The sequence below is a fragment of the Saccopteryx bilineata genome, chromosome 4, assembly GCF_036850765.1.
Source record: "Saccopteryx bilineata isolate mSacBil1 chromosome 4, mSacBil1_pri_phased_curated, whole genome shotgun sequence".
Taxonomy (NCBI): Eukaryota; Metazoa; Chordata; class Mammalia; order Chiroptera; family Emballonuridae; genus Saccopteryx; species Saccopteryx bilineata.
The window spans coordinates 32,889,175-32,910,797 of record NC_089493.1 but is presented as its reverse complement, the minus strand read 5'-3'; the positions used below and the strand labels follow the sequence as shown (position 1 = coordinate 32,910,797).

At 45.0% G+C, this 21,623-nt stretch overlaps 1 protein-coding gene across 4 annotated transcripts in view; it reads left to right on the top strand.

Moving 5' to 3' along the window:
• Window positions 1–21,586, top strand: part of RAD51B (RAD51 paralog B) — a 586,701-nt gene extending 565,115 nt beyond the window's left edge. For all 4 annotated transcript variants that reach the window (XM_066276398.1, XM_066276397.1, XM_066276395.1 and 1 more), the window contains 2 exons: window positions 11,803–11,881; window positions 20,214–21,586. In XM_066276398.1, coding sequence (XP_066132495.1) covers window positions 11,803–11,881; window positions 20,214–20,230 — 96 coding nt within the window. In that variant the 3' untranslated portion in view covers window positions 20,231–21,586. The remainder of the gene's footprint in view (window positions 1–11,802; window positions 11,882–20,213) is intronic.
• Window positions 21,587–21,623: the final 37 nt, after the last annotated feature.

The window sequence follows — 21,623 nt, the reverse complement described above, 5'->3', positions numbered from 1 at the left end:
CATCTGGCTTGAGCTTGAGATCATCATATGACCCCAGGGTCTCTGGCTTGAAGCCCAAGGTTGCTGCCTTGAGAAAGGGGTCACTGGCTTAGCCTGAGCCCCCCAGACAAGGCACAAATGAGAAAACAATCAATGAGCAACTAAAGTGCCACAACAACAAGTTGATGCTTCTCATCTCTCTCCCTTCCTGTCTGTTCTTCCCTCCCTCTCTCTCTGTCTCTTCCTCTTGCTTAAAAAATAAATAAAAAATAAAAATAAATAAATAAATCTTTTAGAATTGTGAAAATGTGTAAAATAAAAAATGAAAGTGGCAGGGTTGACTGGGGAGAGATAACAAAGATGAATAGTGAATCAGATTGTTTAAAAATCTGGGTTAGGATATTCAAGATACAGAACGGTGGAGTAAGAGATACGCAAAATCTGTACCTCCAGAAAAGTAAATAGGACTTGGACAAAAACTATCAAAATCAACCTTTTCAAGACTCTGAAAATTAACTAAAGGCTTACCACAATCTGAGAAGTGTTTATTCAAGAAAAACAAGCGAATTTTGGTAAGAACAACAATCTTTGTGGCATTTTAACTTTCCATAATCCTCCCCTCCCCTCCCCAGCTCTGCAGTAACCTTGAAAGCCAAATGTCTTGCAACTATGATAGCTTTCTAAGCCGGCAACATAGCAGCCACTGGCAGATAGGTTTGGAGCTTCCCAAAAGCCCAGTCCAAGAGAATTTTCACTATTGGACCTGACTGACAGCTTACTGAAAGTTCTATTATATTTTCAGGGCTTCTCTTTATTTGACTTGACAAAGTTTGTTCTGTGTGAACAGTCTGGCCCACAGGGCATTTGCCAAAATTAATCAGTGGCAATTGCTTACCATCATGGCTACCTAAGAACCCATTACCAGGTAAGGCTAACAAGAGACTGGAAGTGACAATAGCAGCTAGTATTTGTTCTGCAGCAAGCCATTATAGAAGCACTGAGAGTGGCACCACCCAACTCCTTCCCTGGGAACCATACTCAACATTTCAACATTAAGATGCCATAGCTTTGCACTAGGTGTGAGCATCTGAGCTTTATGTTGATTTATTTTGTGCATCCATTAGCAAGCTGTGTCCTAAGGTACCAGAAAACCCTAGAGAGCTCATAAAGGTGTTACATTTAGTGTGAAACTGGATATGATTAAGTATTTCAATTGTGTTGACTGAAAGAAAGACATTGTTGTACATTGAATTCTGGGTCTTGAATGCTCAGATTTTTTTCCATATAAATTAATGGTAATTGCTTCTTTGCTTTCGGCTATTTCAACTTACGAAAGGTTTCATGGGAATGGTCTACTTTTGGACAGCGGGGGGATCCTATATTCAAACTGCTGGAACAAAGACTGCCATTTGAAAGTATAAGGATGGAAAAATATATAACATGCAAACAATATAAAAAAAGAGCTTGACTGTATACTATCGTCAAGAAGAATAGACTTTAAGACAAAAATTATTACTAGAAACAAAAAGGGACATTTTTATAATGATAAAAGGTGAATCATCAGGAAGACATAACAATTATCAATATATGTGCAGCATTCTCCTGGATAGACTATACATAAAGTAGACCACAAAACGAGCCTCAGTAAATTTAAAAGGATAAAACCATGCAAGCTTCTCTAATCACAAAGGAATAAAATTAATAACTGAAAGAAATTTGGGGAATTCTCAAATATTTGCAAATTAAACACTCACTCCTAAATAAGCAATAGATCTAAGAACAAAGCACAGGGGAAATTAGAAAAACTACAAGAAAATGAGGACAAAAATACAACATACCAAAATTTATGTGATGCAGCTAAAGCAGTGCTTAGAGGAAACTTTATAGCTTAAATGCCTATGTTAAAAAAGAATTTTACTGCATGTAAATTATACCTCTGATGTAAAATATACTGCTGATATTTCATATAAAAACAATTAGTGGCCCATATTCTTTGACTCCATAAATTTGCATGCTATCACATATATGCAGTCACTAAATTCTCTCTGATTTTAGTATAATTTGGGAAAAATCACTAATTCTTTCAAACCACATATAAAGTTCATAGGAAAAAGACTCAACATGGTTTTAAAAATATATGAACGGATATTAAGCTTATATGTAATTATATGTGTGCTGAAGTATTCAGAGGAGAATATTGACATTTGCAACTTACTTGGAAATGCAACAACAAAAAATAAGAAAGGTTGATGAGATAAGGGATAAATGATTTAATAAATGATTAAAACAAGTATAATAAAATCAATAGTAGAATCTACTTGATAGGCTTATGGGTATTCACTATAAAATTCTTCCAACTTTGCTGTCTATTTAAAAATTTTCATAATAGCCCTAGCTGGATAGCTCAGTTGCTTAGAGCATCATCCTGAAGCGCAGAGGTTCCCCTTTTGATCCCCAGTCAAGGCATATACAGGAGAAGCTCAGTGTTCCTGTTGCTCTTTCTTCCTTCCTCTCTCACTAAAATCAATTAAATTAAAAAAAAATTTTTTTCATAATAAAATGAAAATGCTACTCTGACACTGAGATATTACTAGGTTAATGTTCTATCAATCTGAAGAAATTATTGTTTTCTTTAAGGGCCTCGCTCTTTTAGTTTAGATACTTTGGGAATCTGATGTATTATAGAAAATCATTTTTAAATAAACACCAGAGAGATGTTATAAAAGAGAACAGTGATTCTCTGTGGGGGAATAAGATCTTGTAGGCTCAAAGCCAAACTTTCTAGGAGAATCTTCCCAGGGTCTAGAATTATATTTCATTAGGGATTCAGATCCACTTCATTTCTGTCCCCAGTGTGTGTAGGAAAAGTTGTAAAGCAGCCCTCGTGTAGATAAATGAATAAAGTTACACCTGCTCACAGCGGTTCATGCTTCTTCCCAGTCATTATCCAGCACTATGTTATTGCTACAGATCTTACTCCTCTATTTTGAAAAAACAGTTTGGATGCCATTAAACTCATTTCTTCTCTCCCCTCATAATCTTTCAAAGCTGTTTGTACTGAGGCTTCAGTGTTCTATGGACAGTGATTTTCCAAGTGATGAAGCAGATTTTAATCAATGTCAGATCTAGATATGGACTGGGAGCTGGACCTCTGCCACATTTCCCTTCAGCTCTTCTTAACACAATGACTTGGGAATTCCTTTGAGGATCGCTGGGTACACTTCAAGCCCCCCTGATCCTGTGGCCTCCTTCCAGCCACTGAGATCTTCCTGTCTGGTGCATTTCCGGCCCTTGTGTCCCTTGGCTTGGAGGGTTCAGCTCAACCTGGGGAAGGGACAGAAGACTTGAGGTTATCAAAAGCCTGTTGAATTATCTGCTGCAAGACTGACTGGCTTGTTTGCCTCCCTGGCTTTCTTCCTGGGCTTCAAAGCAGCTGAGAAAACAACCCTATTCTAAGTCTTGGACAAGCCGGAAAATCCCTGGCATGAAGAATTTCTGTCGCAGACACTTGGCACAGCTTGAGGAAAGGTTTGTTTAGCTTAGCAGTGGGTTTTATGAGCCCAGGCATCCAGTCAGAGTGAGATAATAGGGAACCTGGTGCAGAGTCAGTGGGTTTCTTCTCCTGCTTCCCAGCAGGACCCGTGCACGCAGATGGAAGTCTTAGAGGCATTCAGCAAGGACTGGACCACTGAACTCATCAACATACTCTTGCTGATCATGGGAGAGACTCAGACAGGGTTAAAAAAAATCAGCAAGATAGGAAATTATGGATAGGTGCAAAGTCCTATTTCTGAACTCTCTACCTCAATTGCTTCCAGTTATTTTTAGCTGAATATATTACATAGTCTTTGGGCTCTACGTCTTGCCATGGAGAGCCGGGAGAGAAAGCAAGCCAGACCGACCACCTGCCCCTGCAGGAAGAACTTCTGCTTACACTCTCTTGCTGCCAGCTCTTTTTACTCTGCCCTTCACCCCGGCCAGTGTGAGAGTCAGAGTGGTGGGAGGCAAGGAGAAGGAAATAGAAGAGAGGAAGGAATCGTTACCGGTGTTAAAGGAAGCCTGCCTGGCACAGGCATCAGAGAGGAGAAAGTGGAAGATGCGGTGCCAGCTTACTCTCAGCACATGGCTGCCTATCGTGCTGCTCCTGGGCCACAAAGGCAAAACTCACTTTTTCCTAAATGCGGGACTCCAGTGCCAGAACTCGTGCATGCTGCCAGGATGCTATAAAAGGAGCCTCCGGGGTAGCCTGAGCCCAAGGTCCCTGACATCTTTGTGCTGCCTGCTCCACCCTGGCCTTCCTGGCCACCCGTGGAGGAGAAGGGGTGGGCTGGGTTGATCCAGATGAAGCTGACACCTATATTTTAGAAAAGGACACTGGCTTTTCCCTAGATTTAGAAGGTTGTCACCATCCTGGAGGAGGCCCTGAAGTTCCTATGGCCAGCACTTTCTGTTCTATGGCTCCTTTTCCACTTTCTGAGACTCTTGGAAGTATGATCAGGCCAGGAAAAACATGTGATGCTATAGTGAGTTGAAACCAAAGACTTGATTTTAGGCCCGCCCAAACCGAGCAGCTTGGTGGGGATGCCCTGGGCAGCCTGCTCTTTTCTATGGCATCTTCTAACTCCCCAACTTTGGGAGGGGGGTGCCAGGTAAGTCCTCAAAGTGGTTATTAGTACTTTTAAAGATCACCAATTTGTGCATTTAACCACTCATTCATTTTTGTGTTTCATGGTGGAGTGTGTTTACAGCACCATACAAGAGCTTGGTGGGACTAGAAACAGCAACAATGATGACGGTGGTCTCTGCCTTCAAATACATGGTAGTAAATTCAGTGGAGAAAGCCCTGCTGCTGTTAGAGAGGTACAAGTATGATGGAATTAGAAATTACCCTATGTTGTAGAAATTGGCATGTACTTTCCGGAAGAAGTGACATTTGTAAGGGGTTCCAACAGTAGATAGGATTTGGACATTTAGAAATGAAGGGCAGAAGGAAGTTGCAAATGTGGAAGTTTGTGAACAGCTGAGGCAACCTGCATTGAGGGCCTGTCCAGTTCTCTTCTTTGTCTTCAATGGTGCAATGTCTATGCTGCAGAAGGGAGGGTGCCCTATTTGCTATTATGTATCCTGCCTTAGTTGATTTATTATCTCAGGGAAGTGGATTGAACTGCACATGACATATCCGGGGCTACTGTCGTGCTGGTTAAAAGTATGGACTAGCCTGACCAGGCGGTGGCGCAGTGGATAGAGCGTCGGACTGGGATGCGGAAGTACCCAGGTTCGAGACTCCGAGGTCCCGCGCGGGCTCATCTGGCTTGAGCAAAGAGCTCGCCAGCTTGGACCCAAGGTCACTGGCTCCAGCAAGGGGTTACTCGGTCTGCTGAAGGCCCACGGTCAAGGCACATGTGAGAAAGCAATCAATGAACAACTAAGAAGTCGCAACGCACAACGAGAAACTGATGATTGATGCTTCTCATCTCTCTCTGTTCCTGTCTGTCTGTCCCTGTCTATCTCTGCCTCTGAAAAAAAAAAAAAAGTATGGACTATAAAATCAGGCGGCCTGAATTGGAATCCTGGCTTCACTACTTCCAAGCTACCTACCTCAAAGGGTTGTTGTGAGGAATAATGTGTGTTGGCTGTTGTTGCTTTTGTCATCATCATCAGTACTGTAGGACCCTGGAAGGCTCCCCCACCTACCCCAATCCTGTGGGATTTGCCACCATTTAGGACCCATTGAGCTCCTTTGAGAATCTTATATTAACATACAAACATACCTGAGAGGCTAACATGGATAGGTTTAAATCAGTAATCACCTTAGAGTGAAAGAAAATCAGCTGACACTTATTTGCTCAGAGCAAAACAGGTAACTGAAGGGAGGACCGTCAAAGGAGTCCTGTGAGGGCGCTACTGAGCTCCAAAGGCCCACTTCTTCCACATTGGATTTAGAGCAGGTCAGCCTCTGTGTTTTCACTTGTAAATTGGGAGGAGCCTTCACACGTGCAGTGTAGGGATAAAGTGAAGAACAGGAGGAAAATGCCCACCAATCATTTTAGGAGTTGCAGCTTGCAAATCATTGCACTTGGCCCTATAGAAGGGAAGGGCAAGGGATCAAAGAAAATGCCCCTGATCTTTGTAATCCCATTAAGAATTCAAAACACACATTTAAGAAACAAATTGAAGTTGAAACAGATGGAAATCTTTAAAAAGTGCCAATTCATACAATGCAAATTGAATCTTCCTGGCCCATAGTAGGTACTCAATAAATGTTTATTGTGTTGATGGATAGCTTGAATGAATGAATGTGTACCCAAGAATGAGGGGCTCATAATAGAATGTTAAAGTCAAAAACAGCCCACAGCCTAAAGGGGACCCATATTGTCTGTATATTGTCTGTCTTCTGCCACCAGGATGTCAGCTGCATGAGAGTGAGGACCTTGTCTCTCTTGCCTCCTCTATGTCCCCTGCACCTGGAACAGTGTCTAGCACAAAAGAAAGTGCCCAATGAATATCTGTAGATTAAAATAAGTACAAAAGCCTGGCCTGTGGTGGCTCAGGGGATAAACCACCAGCCTGGAATGCCCAGGTCGCCGGTTTGAAACCCTGCGCTTGCCTGGTCAAGGCACATACAACAAGCAAGCAATGAACAACTAACATGAAGCAAAATGAGTTGATACTTTTTGTATCACGCTCCCCTCTCTCTCCTGTCTCTGTAAAATCAATAAATAAAATATTTCAAAAAATAAGTACATAGAAGGATTGGCGGATGGTACAAATAATGGAAATTACTTCCAGATGGCAGTGGGATTTGGGACCCAGCATCTAGTACATAGTAAACACAGTATTTAAAAACATTGAGGACCACGTTTCTTGCAATAATAGGTGAAAATATATTCATTAAGGTGTAGTTAGAGTTGAGCTGATCTGATGTGAGGGAAACATTCAAGAAAAAACAATCTGGCTGTTTGCAGGAGGTGGAATTAATAGCTCATAATGCCATAGACCTGTCTGGGGGAGCGCTCAGCTCTCTGAGTCACATATGTCTGCATCACTCTTGCCCCACATCGCATTTCCATGCATCCTCCTCAGAGGGTTCCAGAACCACCTACACACATTGCACACAGGGCCCTAGAGTCTTTTTTTTTTTTTTTTTTTGTATTTTTCTGAAGCTGGGAACGAGGAGAGACAGTCAGACAGACTCCCGCATGCGCCCGACCAGAATCCACCTGGCACGCCCACCAGGGGCAACGCTCTGCCCACCAGGGGGCGATGCTCTGCCCCTCTGGGGCATCGCTCTCTAGCGCCTGGGGCAGAGGCCAAGGAGCCATCCCCAGCGCCCGGGCCATCTTTGCTCCAATGGAGTCTCGGCTGCGGGAGGGGAAGAGAGAGACAGAGAGGAAGGAGAGGGGGAAGGGTGGAGAAGCAGATGGGCGCTTCTCCTGTGTGCCCTGGCTGGGAATCGAACCCGGGACTTCTGCATGCCAGGCCGACGCTCTACCACTGAGCCAACCGGCCAGGGCCTAGGGCCCTAGAGTCTTATTAAGCAGCCAGGGCCTCTTTGTAAAGCATCATCTATTGAAGAAGATAGAATGACACTTGGCAACAGCCCAAGTCAGACAATGATTAGAGCAGCGCAAATATATGGGGTGACAGAACATCTGAAAACAGAATGGCCCAAATTCTCTGCTAGGAAGGATTGTTTGCTTTGGAAGAGGATGATGTATAGTTTGAAAGGTGTAAATGCACAGAGCACGGGACATTGATTCATGTCTGAAAGCGGAAAGAATCTATGCGTATTCACAAAGAGACATGACAAGCGTCACTTCTTCTGAAATCTATTAGGCTAGAAAGCTGATTTACACTCCCCTTCTCTACTGTGTGACACCCCAGAATCTCCAGATCAGAAAAATCATATTAAAAACAATATGCACCTTCATGCCAGGCCTCTCACCATCATGTTTGCATTGAAGTGGTCATGGTGTGTGTGTGTGGTCATGGGTTCCCCTGGGTGTCTAACCACCTTGATGGTCTTGCAGTTGTTCTGTTTGTCAGTTTCCCTTTGGGAATTTAAGCTCCAATCCAAATGCATTGCACCCAGCATGGTTTGCTGAATGAGGAGCAGAACAGGACCATCATTTCCTTGTTTTAGATACTGTCTTCATATAACCTGAGCCCACACTAGATGTTTGTGACCCACATCTCACAACCAACTAGTATGGAATTGTAGTTCACTAACACTTCTGATCCATTTTCTGAATCTAAATCTCATCTCCTCATTCCGTAACCAATAGCTGGTCCTCTGTTCTCAACAAAAAGGCCTTATATATATTTCAAGAAAATTGCATTCTAAATGATTTGTAGGCTTTGTCCCAATATTGTAACCAAATTGAGATTTGTTTTGATATTATGATTGTCTAATGCAAAATATTAACTCTCTATATTTTCCATCTTCTGTTACCATATTCAGCATTCCATCAATGGGTTTAATTTCATGACCCTCAGGTTCAAATGTCATCTTTTCAGTGAGGTCTTCTCTTACTGCTCTATTTAACTTTGATCCAATGTACTTCCTATACTTCTCTGCCTTTTTTCCCCTTCATCATATAATCGTATATATGATTATATAACCACCTAACATACCATATATTTTATGTATTTATTTTGTTTACTATCATTTTGCCTCCTTTAGAATATAAGCTCTATTAGGGTAGCAATTTTTGTCAGTTTTGCTCCCTGATGGAGCCCACATTTGTTGCATGAATGTGGTTGCATACATCAGCGTCCTTATCCAGGTCAGTAAGAATGTTGAACGTGACAGAACCAAGGCTGCATTACAGTACATTCAGCTAGAAGTTGGGCCCCTCCCCAGATTGCTGTTAATCTACCAATCTGGAAGTTCTTTCCAAAAACAGGAACGAGGATTCATCTGACATAACTGATCACTTCCTTTTTCTAGCTGCACACAAATCGTCCTTTCAATGACCCATTTTAAACCTGGCTTGAGAAGGGCATGGTATTAATCAGTGGCCTGTCCAAACCCCTTGATTGCCTGGAAAGGAGAGCCTTCCAGATGTGAGGTCCCTCCAGGTGAGGTCCTCTGGGCTGGAGCTCTATGCTTGCTCACAAAGTGGACACGTGCTCTCCGGGAGAGTAAGCAGGCAGATGTTGGCGGCAGCACCCCTTAGCTAGAAGGCTTAGGCTCAGATGCCACTTGTTGAGTTGCATTGGAATATCACATCCTTTTTTTCTCCTGAGTTTTAATTTTTCAGTTTATAAAATTAAGATGGTGATACAATTTTCAAAAATATAGTACGATATTTTATTATTATTTATTTATACTCATTTGGTTTCATGTTTAATTGCTTCATGCAGACGATAAAGTCTTGGATATGTTTCATTTATTTCTATTGCTCTTTGATCTAAAGGATTTTTATTTCTTTTATCCATTCTCTTTTTCTCATTCTTTCTAACATAGCTGTGGTTTAGGTCCTTGTCATCTCATCCCTGAATTATCACTATGGCCTCCTGACCAGCTTCATGACTCCCATCTCTTGCTTCTCAATCTTAGGGTCTTTATTCAGGCTAATTTCCTGGAACCCAGCTACTCAGAATGTGGTCCATGGACCACAGCATCAGCATCTCTCGGGAACTTGTTGGAAATGCAGACCTTCAGACCTAATCAAAACCTACTGAATCAGGATCTGCATGTCAACAAGATCCACCAGTGATTCATACAACATTCAAGTGTGAGAAGGGCTGTCCTCTCTTTTATCACACCGTTCCTGCCCCCAGTAAGGGGCATCCATAAACCTCACATTGAACCCTCCCCCAACTGTCTCTGTCAGAAATTTAATTTAAAGGTGAGATATTTTTTACATGAACATGTAAATGCCCATTCTGTGGTCCTTGATCCTGAGAATGATGAGCAAGTCTATCTATGAAGATAACTTTTGAGCAATTGTGAAAATGATTGGGATTCGACTTGAGTTGAATCCTTTTGATAAAAGCAAACAAAATTGGTTTTTGATGAGTGAAATTAAGGAGTACTTGGGAAGTAGATATGATGAGTTTGTTGGAAATACTCTTGTTAGTTGGACACAGTAACAGGCATTTTATGTACTAAATTTAATCCTCACAATAATCTCATTTAGGTGGGTGGTATTATCCTCGTTTTACATATGAGGAAACTGAGACTCAAAAAAGTTTGGCGGTCCATAGCCACAGTATTGGTTAGAATTCAGGCTACACCACAGTCACACACATCCAGAATACAGTGGTTCAGACAAGTGGCTCTGTCCTGGGGTAGACAGGTGACCCCACATGGGAGGCATTGATACTTTGTGAGGTCACCCAGCTTCCTTCTCCTGTATTGCTGTGCTGTCCCCCAGAATGTCCACATCTGTGTGGCTGAGTCTGGTTCCTGCCCTTGGGGAGGGGGAAAGGGAAAATGAAGAGCACACCCTTTTCTTATGAAAACGTAATCCAGAAGTTCTACCTGCCACTTATACTCACATTCTGTTAGTCAAAGCTTGCTCATATGGCATCCCTACTTGCAAAAGGGGCAGAGGAGTGTTAAAACTTGATAATTTATTTACTAAAAGGAAGAAAGGGGGATGGCTATTAGGAGGCAATTGCAAGCCTTGCTATAGACACCCAGCCCCAGACTCCATGACTAAACCTGCGATCCCTCAGCACAGTGTCCCCCCATTCCTCATAGCTGACAGTCAGGGCGTGTTTGCTGAACTGAGATAGATTGAGATATTACATGTAAGCCTTTTGGTTATTTGAAATTATTTCTTCCTTCTTCCTTGCCTCCTTGATGGCAAGGACCCACAGGTTGAGAACCCACAGGTTGAGAACCGCTGCTTTAGGATAAATATTATAATAAAATAATCCACTAGTCCTTTGAAGTTCTGTAGAACCATATAAATATATGATACTGACCAAATGACCATTCCCTTTAACATAAGTTTCTTCTTAGGAGAATGCCATTGCTCAAAATATATTTGGTATTTTATGTTGGCCGGTCCATCAGTTAAGTCACGCAGCAGTTAGTGCCTCATGACAACACCAGCTCTCAGAGGCACACAGTAATGAGCATGTATCTGACTGTGTTTGTGGGTCTCCTGGGGGTTGCTATTTGAGATGGGCCTGGCTGGCCAACGCTGCTCCAGGTATCTCTTGTCCTCCTCCTGAGAAAGCTGGCTAGCTTGGATTTGTTTGTTTGCTTGCTTTCTGACAGTAGCAGAAGCATAAGACAATACGTGGAGATACATTAGGCTTCTTGAGGCCTAAGTTGAGAACGGGAGTCATGTGGTCAAACCCACAGTCAAGGCCGTGAGAAATATTCTACACCTTAACTAGTCACATGTTAAGGGATATGAATACAAAGCGAACTACCATGGTGTTACCCGGGGCACATCAGTATTTTGAATATTCGCAATGATGGTAAATCTTTATCTCTTAAGGGAGCTTTGAAATTTGCTTTAGTAAAATAGCTAAGTTCATGAATAAAATTAGGCCCAGTTTATCATTGGCAGAAGTCATTGTTTAAGCATGTGACGTAAAATAATGAAATTTCTTTCTAGAAAATTGGTTCAAGAATATGGCAATTGGGGGCAGGATAGCTGGAATAAATGTATAGCCTTCCAAGGTAATCAACTGATTGACAGAATAACACTCATTTGGTTCTACAATTTTTCTTAAAAAATAAACCTCGTGGCTTGTAGTCATATGGTATCAATCTGTCTTGAAGTGGGAAGGGGACTGAGAGGGGCTTGGCTCTGTACCTCCCTCCACTGACCCTGGGGAAATGTGCTTTATGTGCAGATTCTCATCGCCAAGTCCCCTCTGGCTCCCTTCACCTCATTTGCCTATACCATCGAGAAGGAAGGCCTGGTTCTTCAAGGTAAGATCCTTAAATTAAGCTGTTTCTTTAAGCTGATCATGCCCAGTGCTGCTCGCTGCTGTTGGTAATCATTGCTACGCTCCTGATCAAAACTACTACTTTGGGACAGAATCAAAGGCCGAGAGGGATTGCCAGTGGTATCTATGCTGATGAGATGGCAGAGATTGGCAATTGTGGCAAGAAGTTGACAGAAGTTGGCGGTGGGGCTTAGAAAGAACTACAGAATTTTCTAACAGTGAGACAATCAAAGAATGAGGATCAAACCAAGCAGGCAAAGACCTGGCCCTGCACCCCCAGGCAGCGAGTCTCTGGCACTGAGTGGAGGACTCAGCACTGCCTCAGAGCCCTCCTGCTCAGCAGGCTAAGGTGGCCAGCAGCCCATGGGATACTCGGTCTGGCTCCATGAACATTACTTCTCTGTCCTCCTTCCGGTTACTCCATTTTCTTTCACCATGCTCAAGTCCTGACTGGGGGCCTTGCTGACCTACTACACCTTGTGACATGGGCCTGAGGCTCAGAAGGAGCCAGGTCCTGGCTCGTGGTAAAGCAGCCTGGAGCTCACTGATGCAGAACAGCGGTTCACTCCCAAATGCTGCATCCCCTGGTTGGTGGGCACGGCCTCCAGTTGCAGGTCTGTCCTGAACATAATGAAGCCCACAGGGCCAGATGCCCCAGACTGCTTGGTGAGTTAAGAAGTTTCCCCACAGAAATGCTTAGGATACACATCTGCCCCCCACGGCCAGGCAGAAGGCCCTATGCACAGAGTTGCATAGGTGAACATGTAGCCTGAGGCACAGAGGACCATATTGTCCTGCTGTCCATGGGAGGACATCTGCCCTTTAGGATTTTGTGAGTTGAATATTTTTCCCAGGTTTGTGAAACAGGGTGAGTTGTTAAAATCCCCCCCCCCTCAGGGAGACACATTGTACTGCAAAGATCTAGTGGGAATGTTGTGGGGCAGGCTGGAAAGTTCGTGCTTCAGACGAAGTCGCAGGCTGCAGCCTTCCCTTTCCTGCCCCTTCTGAAATGTCTGCTTCGTCATGGGCCCGGAAAGCCGGGTATTTGTTTGGGGCAGCTGAGCTCCACAGCAGGGACTCGGGTCCAGGGAAATTGGGGTAAGAACTACTGACCTTTGGCTCTTAGCCTTTGACTTATGCTATCCAAGTTCCTTGGTAAATATTTTTTTTACAATTGCAAATATTGTTTTCTGACAAAGGAGCGGAGATTTTAAGACCAGATTAAGCAAAGCAAACAGCAGGCCCCTTTGTTACATACTCTCTAAGGGTGTATAACTAATAAGCAATCAGAAGGCTCGAGTTTTATTTACCCAGTGCACAGTGTGGCTTTGGCTCTTCATCTTGAAAGCCTTGCTTAAAAGACTAGAAGTCTACTAAATAGCAAGTTTTCAAGAAATTCTATGGAAGATTACAAGATGATTTCGCAGGGGGCGGGGGGGGGGGGCTTGTACCAAGAGTTGATCACTAGGCATTTTGGTAAATAACATTTCTAAGCTGGGTCTAATTTGGACAACTTTTAGGATCGTATCTGTGGAAACACGATTCACAGGGTTTCCTCTCTCTCTCATGATCATTGCTAAGATCATGGTTTTGACAGGAAGGAAGAAGTGGTTAAGAGATAGAGACTGGAATTACAATCCATTTGGAGGCGTTTAAAAACTACAAAGAAAGACTATTAGAAAAAGTTGGAAAACAGGGGAGAACGTGGGTTACTAAAGGACGCTGACCTGAAGCTGTGTGTCCAGGAAAGGGAAAAATGTCGGGAAAGTGTCTGATGATACAAGAACCCCAAGAAATAAATGGAAATATCTGAGAGGCTGCAGCGCCTCACCTGGTGGCTTTGAAAGCTGTTTTTTCCTTCCCCTGCCCTCAAGCTGCGCCTCTGTCTCCGGTTTTCCCAGACAAACTCTTTGCTCCCTCAGCGCTGCGGATGGATACAAACCTCTGGGCAGGCCCTCCCCTCCAGCTGTGTGCTCCTGAGCCTTTGGGAAAACCAAAAGCAGCTGTGATCCTTAGGAAAAAAGACGCCCTCTCCTTCATTGGAGAGAACCCACCCCCTTGGGTTTCCACTCCAGCTCTGGTGTGATCCTGAGAAACTCTGGCACATTCATTTTGTCAGCTTGAAAATGATAATGACTTCGATTAGTGCTTTGCGAATTGTCACAACCCATTAATGGGTGATCAAGTGAAAGAGATGAGTTACAATCAGCCTATTGTATTGTTTCATGAAATTTTTGTTGTGTGATTTTGTGCGCGCGCGCACGCGTTTGTGTGTGTGTGTGTGTGCGCACGCACGCACGTTATGAATTCGGGATTGGAGGTGGCAGTACAGATGTTTTTCTTACTTGGATGGTAATCTCTGGCCTGGGTGACCTCCAAAGGCCTTCCCAACTTCAGCAGCATCTGGTTTCCTAGGAGATGGTATATTACCGGTTCACCTAGCCCAACAGAGCTATATAGCCTTGAGATCTCCACTCACTGGAACATAAAAGCTTATTTTTACCCCCTTCTTACTAGACGACTGAGCTAAAAGAAAAAACAACAACAACAACAACAAAAACCACGTGCACATTTCCCCAGGTTTAAAGCAAAGAAACCTTTCATCCCTGGGTGGTAACCTCGGAAAGGTACCAGCAGTCGCAGCCAGCAAGCGTTCCTTGTGTGAGGGGTTGCCCTGGCAGGACAGCCCCGAGTGGGCATGGAGGTTGGGACCCAGAGCTGGAGGGGGCACAGCAGCCCCTTCATGCGTGAGAGACACAGGGACCATGAGGGGACGCTCCTGTGAGGGCAGCTCCTGTGGCACCAACTGAAAGAGGAAGTGCCCCCATCCTCAGTCTGTGATGGAGCCAGCCTGGAGCCATGGGAAAGAGTACCCAAACAGGCTACTTTTGGGGGGCTGGGGAGCTTTTAATGAATGTGGGAATGGTCCCTTGGTGCCTTTTACACCCTTAGCAAGCCCCCAGATTCCCGCTGGCCAGTTAGGAGGATGTGTAATACCTGCAGAGCGCCGCAGTGCACACGCAGAGGGGAGGCATCTACAGCGGGGCCAGACCTTGGTGCACGGCTCCGGCTCCGGCTCCGCAGGCTGGCCGCACCCCTCACCGGTTCTCAAGGATTAGGATGCTGGGAACAGCCAGCAACTGGGGGCTGATGCCCTTCCCGCGCCTTTGTTCCCTGGGAGGGGAGGGACAATGCAACAGAGGCTGAGGGGCTTGCTCAGACGTTTCTCAGGCTGCTTTTGAAACACTTGAAGGAGCTGGTCCCTGCTATTGTTGTAGTAAAATAGAGAGCGGAACTATTCTCCTTCTGCAGAAAAAAAAGGAAAAGTAAAAGAAAGAAACCGCCCCCCTCCCAGCATCTTCAGGAGGCCCCGGGCTCGGGCCATTACCATGGTAATGCCGCTGTTTGCGTTGTCTTTGTCTGTCCGGCTTGTCAGGGATGCTGGCCTCTCCCGGTTGGGCCCAGGACCCTGGAAATACTTAGGCCCCAAAGGAGACGGAGCTCACAGCCACCAGCTTCTCCTGGCTTGACTCTGAGAGGGGCCCGGCCCCAGCAGGGGGCAAGGTCAGCTTTTCTGTGCAACTTAAGTGGGAAAGGTGAAGAGGGCGAAGGTGCTGTTTATCCATTTTCTCTTCTGTTTGCCATGAGCGGCCCCGCACCGCCGAGTGGAAAAGCTCAGAGGTTTGGCTAGCCCAGAGTTAGGCTCAGGTGTGGGACTGAGTGGAGAGGGCAGAGCAAGGATCGGCTTTGGGAACTGGCCTCCAAGGGCCCGCAGAACCGCGCGGCTGCGGAGGAGAGGGAGACTCTGCGGTCTCCACCGTGGCTCTCCTCTGCTCTGGCCTCGTCCTCTGTTTCCCCAGGAAGCCCCAAATGTTGTGCCACCCAGAACACGGTTGGGAGCCCTGGACCTGTGTGAAGGCTGGGAATAAAGATTCTGTGATTACAAGCAGCCAGGCTGTGTGGCTGATGCTGTGGGGAGCGTCAGGAAACTTGGGCCTGGCTCTCCTGAGCCACCCAGGCTTTCACGGGCTCAGAGCAAGAGGCCTGCGGGTCCCGAAGGAGGGGCCGGCCAGGGAGAGTGAGGAAGGTGACTGAGGGGCTCTCCCTCCTTCACCCTGCTCTGCTGCACTCTCCTTTCCCTCAGGGATCCTGGGAGGTTGGAAAAACAAAAGGCAGACTCTTTTGAACAGGATAGAAGATAATGGCTTAGCTTCTCAGTAGGACAGAATTGTTTGTTTGTTTGTTTGATCAGAATCAGGTACAACAGGTGGAATTCCAGTTCTGGTGCTGGCCTCCACTAGTGCAGGTCCGAATAAGCCGCATCAACCTTGGGAAGGAGACGGGGAACCTAAGGAGAGCCCCGGGCCCCGGAGATGGATCCAGAGAAGGTGCTAGAAGCAGAGCCTGTTTCCTGTTTTTCTAACGACCTAGTGTAGGGGCTTAAAAGAAACCCGAAAACAAAGCAGTAAAACAATGATTTTTTTTTTTTAACAGCTGGAAAGCTATGTGCCTCATCTTTCTTGTAAAATTGAGCGGTCGTTTGATCGCCTTTTAAGCATATTGGGAGAGACATTAATCTCCTCTATTTGTTCCCTTGTCACAAAGTTGGGTTAGATTCTTCCACTCCATTTTCTTAGTCACTGAGCCAACTGGATGATTTATTGAAGAAGTCTTTTCCCCCCCAAATACCACCATCTGAGTTCATCGGATTTCAGCCTGAATCAGTAACCCATCTAAATGTTTTCTGCCTGGTGGACTCAAAGTGACCCAGAAAATTCTCAGTCTATTTCCATCCAGGTATGGAGGTGTCTGCTTGGTAAATATCACCCACACACCACCTGGCACAGCCTGGCATTCTTGTGGGAGCCTGGGCAGAGAGCCCTGGGATTCAATGGAGCAGAGAGAGTGAACTTCTTTCCCAGAGGTCACAGAAAAGAGGGCAGAACAGGCCTGTAACACTGTCCCTGTGGCTGCTAGCTGCCAGTGCAGCCTCGGAAAGCTCATCCAGGCCCCAGCACTGTCCTGTGCAGTTGCCACCTGCTTCTGGGTGAGGAGCTTCCCGGAGAAAATGAGGAAGGAAGGACTCCCGTCTGCCCAGTTCTCTTCTTCTCTTTTAACATTCATTTCACATTCCCTCCCTCCATGACATCCTCCCACCCTGGCCCTCAGCTTTGTTCACTTTTCTTACTCTGGCTATTATCCTCCAAGAGAGATTTGTTTTGAGTGCTTTCCTAATCGGCATAAATGATTTATTGCATACATCATTCCATAACTTGCTTTTGTCACTTAATATTATGTTTTTGCAGTATATCCACATTGGTGCACGAGACCATGTTCTTTCACTTTAATTGAGACATTCATAGTCATTGTTTGAATATACCACATGTTACAATTCATTCTTTTATTGATGGAAATTTCAATTGTTTATTAATTTAATGAATTCTGTTGCACATGTTTCTTGGTATACAGATGTGAGGCTTCCTCTGGGTAAATATCAGAAAATAGAATGGCTGGTCAGAGAGTATGTGATTATTAATCTGGATGGCCAGGAGTACAGATGAATTTGGGGAATTCTACTACCAGGAGAGAGAGAGCTGCATATTCAGTGAAACAGCCCTTTTAGAGGAGGCCAGTTGTAGAGATTAGATCCCATGGTGTAATAGTACAGACCCTAGGTCTGGGCTCATTTCATACTGTTGAAATGCAACATAAATATTTTGTGTTAAAAATGCTGTCACGACCCTCTTTAGTAGAGGCTAGAACAGAGAAGTAGGATATCACAGTCAGTGATGATGCCCCAAACCAGCACCCAAAAATCCTGCCCCCCCCAAATAGAGTGTATCTCAAGCAGAAACTTTAATATGTGTCTTGCTATTATGCATGATGCAAAAATGATATTTGGATGACAGCTACTAGTAGTGCTTATAGCACAAGGTAGGGTATGAATTTGGGCCCAAAGTCATAGACTAAACACCTTTTTCCCCCAAAATGTTTTTTTTTTTCTATCTCCACAGTTTTTTAAAACATGGAACAAGATGTTTGTTGGAATAGGGTTATAGAGAAAAACTCTATTCCAGGGTCTGGACTACAGTTAGTCTGAATCCACACTCCTCTTTTAGAACTTGGAAGCCATTTGGCCATCTTTGCAGAGTTAACAATTTGCATTTGTGAAAATGCCCAGGTAGGAACACCAAAAGATGTTAAATCAATCCAGGTTGTTGATTTTCTTTGAAAACCTCTTCTAGCCCTGGCTGGTTGGCTCAGTGGTAGAGCATCAGCCTGGTGTGTTGAAGTCCTGGGTTGGATTCCTGGCCAGGGCACACAGGAGAAGCACCCATCAGCTTCTTCACCCCTCCCCCTCTCCTTCCTCTCTGTCTCTCTCTTCCCCTCCCACAGCCAAGGCTCCATTGGAGCAAAGTTGGCCCTGGGCACTGAGGATGGCTCCATGGCCTCCACCTCAGTTGCTAGAATGGCTCCAGTTGCAACAGAGCAATGCCCCCAATGGGCAGAGCATTGCCCCCTGGTGGGCATGCCGGGTGCATCCCAGGCGGGCGCATGCTAGAGTCTGTCTCTCTGCTTCCAGCTTCTCACTTCAGAAAAATACCAAAAAAGAAAAAAGAAAACCTCTTCCAGAAGGACGTGGTGTTCCTTCTGGAATATGACTTAAGTTTTATTTCAGTGAGCTCAGTTCAGCAGGTATTTGTTGAGCAGCAATTGTTTACACACCATGGTGCTCAGGGGATATATGCTGGGGGGAAAAATGGTTCCTTCCTTGTAGTAGCTCTGAATCTACTTATTTCAAAACAAAATAAGTTTAATCAAAGCCAAACTGTGACACATCTTACTGAGGTTCAACATGGAATATGGAAGGGTAGAGGAGATAGACTCATTCCAGCTAGGATGGATGACTGAGGAAGGCTCCCAAGACTACGTGGGATTTCACCTGGATGTCAGCTCCTGAATGCTGATGCAAATGGCATTCCATTGCCTCTTGACAGAGGCCAGTTTCTTTGGCCGTGTGAGGACAGATTTGGGGACGCTGGGGAATGCCGATTAGTGCCATGTGGCTAATGAATCATGCTGACTGATGTGTTCTAAATGGATTGATTTGACAATGAAGGGAACATTGAGAGTCAAGAGTTCAGGCCCTGAATTGCACCATGAAATATAAATCACGTAGTCTCAGTACTTCATTTGTTTTTGGTCAATTAAAATGTGCTCATGATGAGAATCCAAGTCACCTTGACTAGAAAGTGCTTTACAGACCTGAAGGATAACAGAAATGCTTAACATCACCACCAGGATAGGCTCATGCAACCTCGGGTCATTCACAGTACACCCGGAATCCGAACACCCATCGCACACTCCTCCCCAGCCGTGCGAAGCTTTTATTCTCTCAAACGGGCCATGAGAACTGGCAGACAGTGCACCGCACTCTCAGAAACTGACAAATAGAGGAGCTTTTGAAAAATCCTCCTATCTACCTACTGGGGCGTCTGTTTTTTTTTGCAACAAATGTCACCACAGAACTAAGAGCTTACATTGCACACACAGCTCTTTCTCTCTTTTGACATCTCCCCAGCTAGACTGCTTGAGAACCTGGCCTTCCGTGTCCAGATGTTTACTGAATTCTGAAGGCCCCCCAAAGGGCCCAAGTTCTTTTGTTGCTCTCCAAATCATTTCCCACAGAGACTGACCGATGTCCTGAAGGAGCCCTTCAATAGGGAGAATAAATGGAGGCAGATGAAGACATGACCCCCTGAGGCTCACCCACGTCCACGCTAACAAAGGCTCTGAGGCACAACCTTGTAAGGAGCACTTTGGTCAGCAGCGTCCCTTCGAGAGGCCGAGTCTCCCCCACAGGGCTGCTTTCAATGGCTACCATCCTAGTGGAAGTACCGGGCATTTGTTAAGGGCTGGGCTAGGCTAGAGGTAGGACAAAACATCTAAATCATGGTCCCTTGCCTTTGTGAGGACTTCCTGGCTACAGATGGCAGCTGGCTTTCTCAGGGGAAACCTGGGGTTAGAGGAGGAAGCTGAAGAGGGGCTCTGGTTTCTCCGGATGACCTCTTCCCACCCAGCCCACAAAGACGCCCCTCTGTCTGAAGCTATCGGCAGCCACGCCTGGGCTGCGGGGCCCTAACCCAACCTCCGCTGTGTCAGCTGTGTAACAGACAGGTGTGTGTGTCAGTGGAGCACTGCTGGAGGGAAAGCTTCTTTTCCACTGCTAGGGAGCTAATGCTTTTCATGATGTATTTTTTTGTTTTTGTTTTGTTTTCACACTTTCTTTCTCTCCCTCCCCCCCCCCCCTTTAGGCCAACAGAGGCCATAGGTACACTATGACCTTTGTCTAGAGCTGATGAGAGCGTGATTTCTGAAATGAAACAGGACCGCGCTACTTGGAAGAAGGAAACGGAAGCCAACCTAATGGGGATTAATTAGTTGATTGCTGTTGAGGTGGTAACAGATTTGCCCTCGTACCATTGAGCCAGCCATCTCAGACCTAGCAGGGAAGGTGAAGATGAAGTCTTTGTTCAGGTCTCTAGGCGCGGGACTGGAGCCTTGGCCGTGGGATGTCAACAGCCTTGATAATAATTTGCGCTTAGATAGCACCTTTCAACCCAGCACCTCAAAGCGGTTTAACCACATTAATTAATTAAAGCCCACAATCCTCCTGGGGAGAGGAGGAGGATGACTAACAGGATTTGTAATTACAGCGGGGAACATTTCCGAATAAAGTATTGTTCACCAAATAAAAAGAGGAGGTGTATAAGAATTGGGGTCTCCAAAGAGTAACTGATTCAGAAATGAAATCATGGAGAAATGGGGGAAGCTGGGGGTGGGCATGGGCGTGGGGGTCTGCTCTTGTGTCAGAGGGAGGTCAACAGGCTCAGAATTCACTGACAGGTTGGGATCCAACTGTGAAGCGGAACATGTATGGTATTAGTGGCATTTGGAAGGTCATTAGTGGCACAACTATTGTGGTGTAAATTCAAGTTTCACTAGTATATTGTGTATAGCCCTGCATAACAAAGAGTGAGATTCTTGCAGTATTTAATAAAGGATGAAATGATTTCTTTAGATTTAAAGCCCAAAGCTGGGCCAGTCAATTAGCAAATAAATCAATTGTTGACCCATAGGATAATTTAGTCGTTTCCAGCACAACACCCAGCCTGCCCCCTCCTACAGCCATAAGGCTTCCCATTAAAGCTTCAAGAAAGGTTCAGTGCAAGGCCTGGGGGCTTCAGCCCTTTCAAAGCCAGGCACCAAAATCTTCCCAGCCTTTGGCATTGGGACTTCTCTTGTTCAATTTAGTGACCCTAAGCTGTCCTCTGTATGGTCACTTTGCACTTGATCTCTGTACAGAGATTTTTAAATGTCCTGTAATCTAGAATCAAGTCTTATCCTATCTCGTGTCTCCTATTGGTGCCCAACAGAGTACTGTGCACAAGGTAGGTACAGATTGGTCAAGAGTGGTTAAATGGGTCTTGGCTGGGTAGTTCAGTTGGTTAGAGTGTCATCCTAGTATGCCAATGTTGCAGTTTGATCCCTGGTCAGGGCACATACAAGAAGCAACCACTGAATGCATAATAAGTGAAACAACACATTGATATGTCTCTCTCTCTTCATATCTCTCCCATTCCTCTTTCTGTAAAATCAATCAATAAATAAAAACAAAAATTTTTTAAAAAAGGAATAGTTGAATGACTAAGTCCTTTTACAAT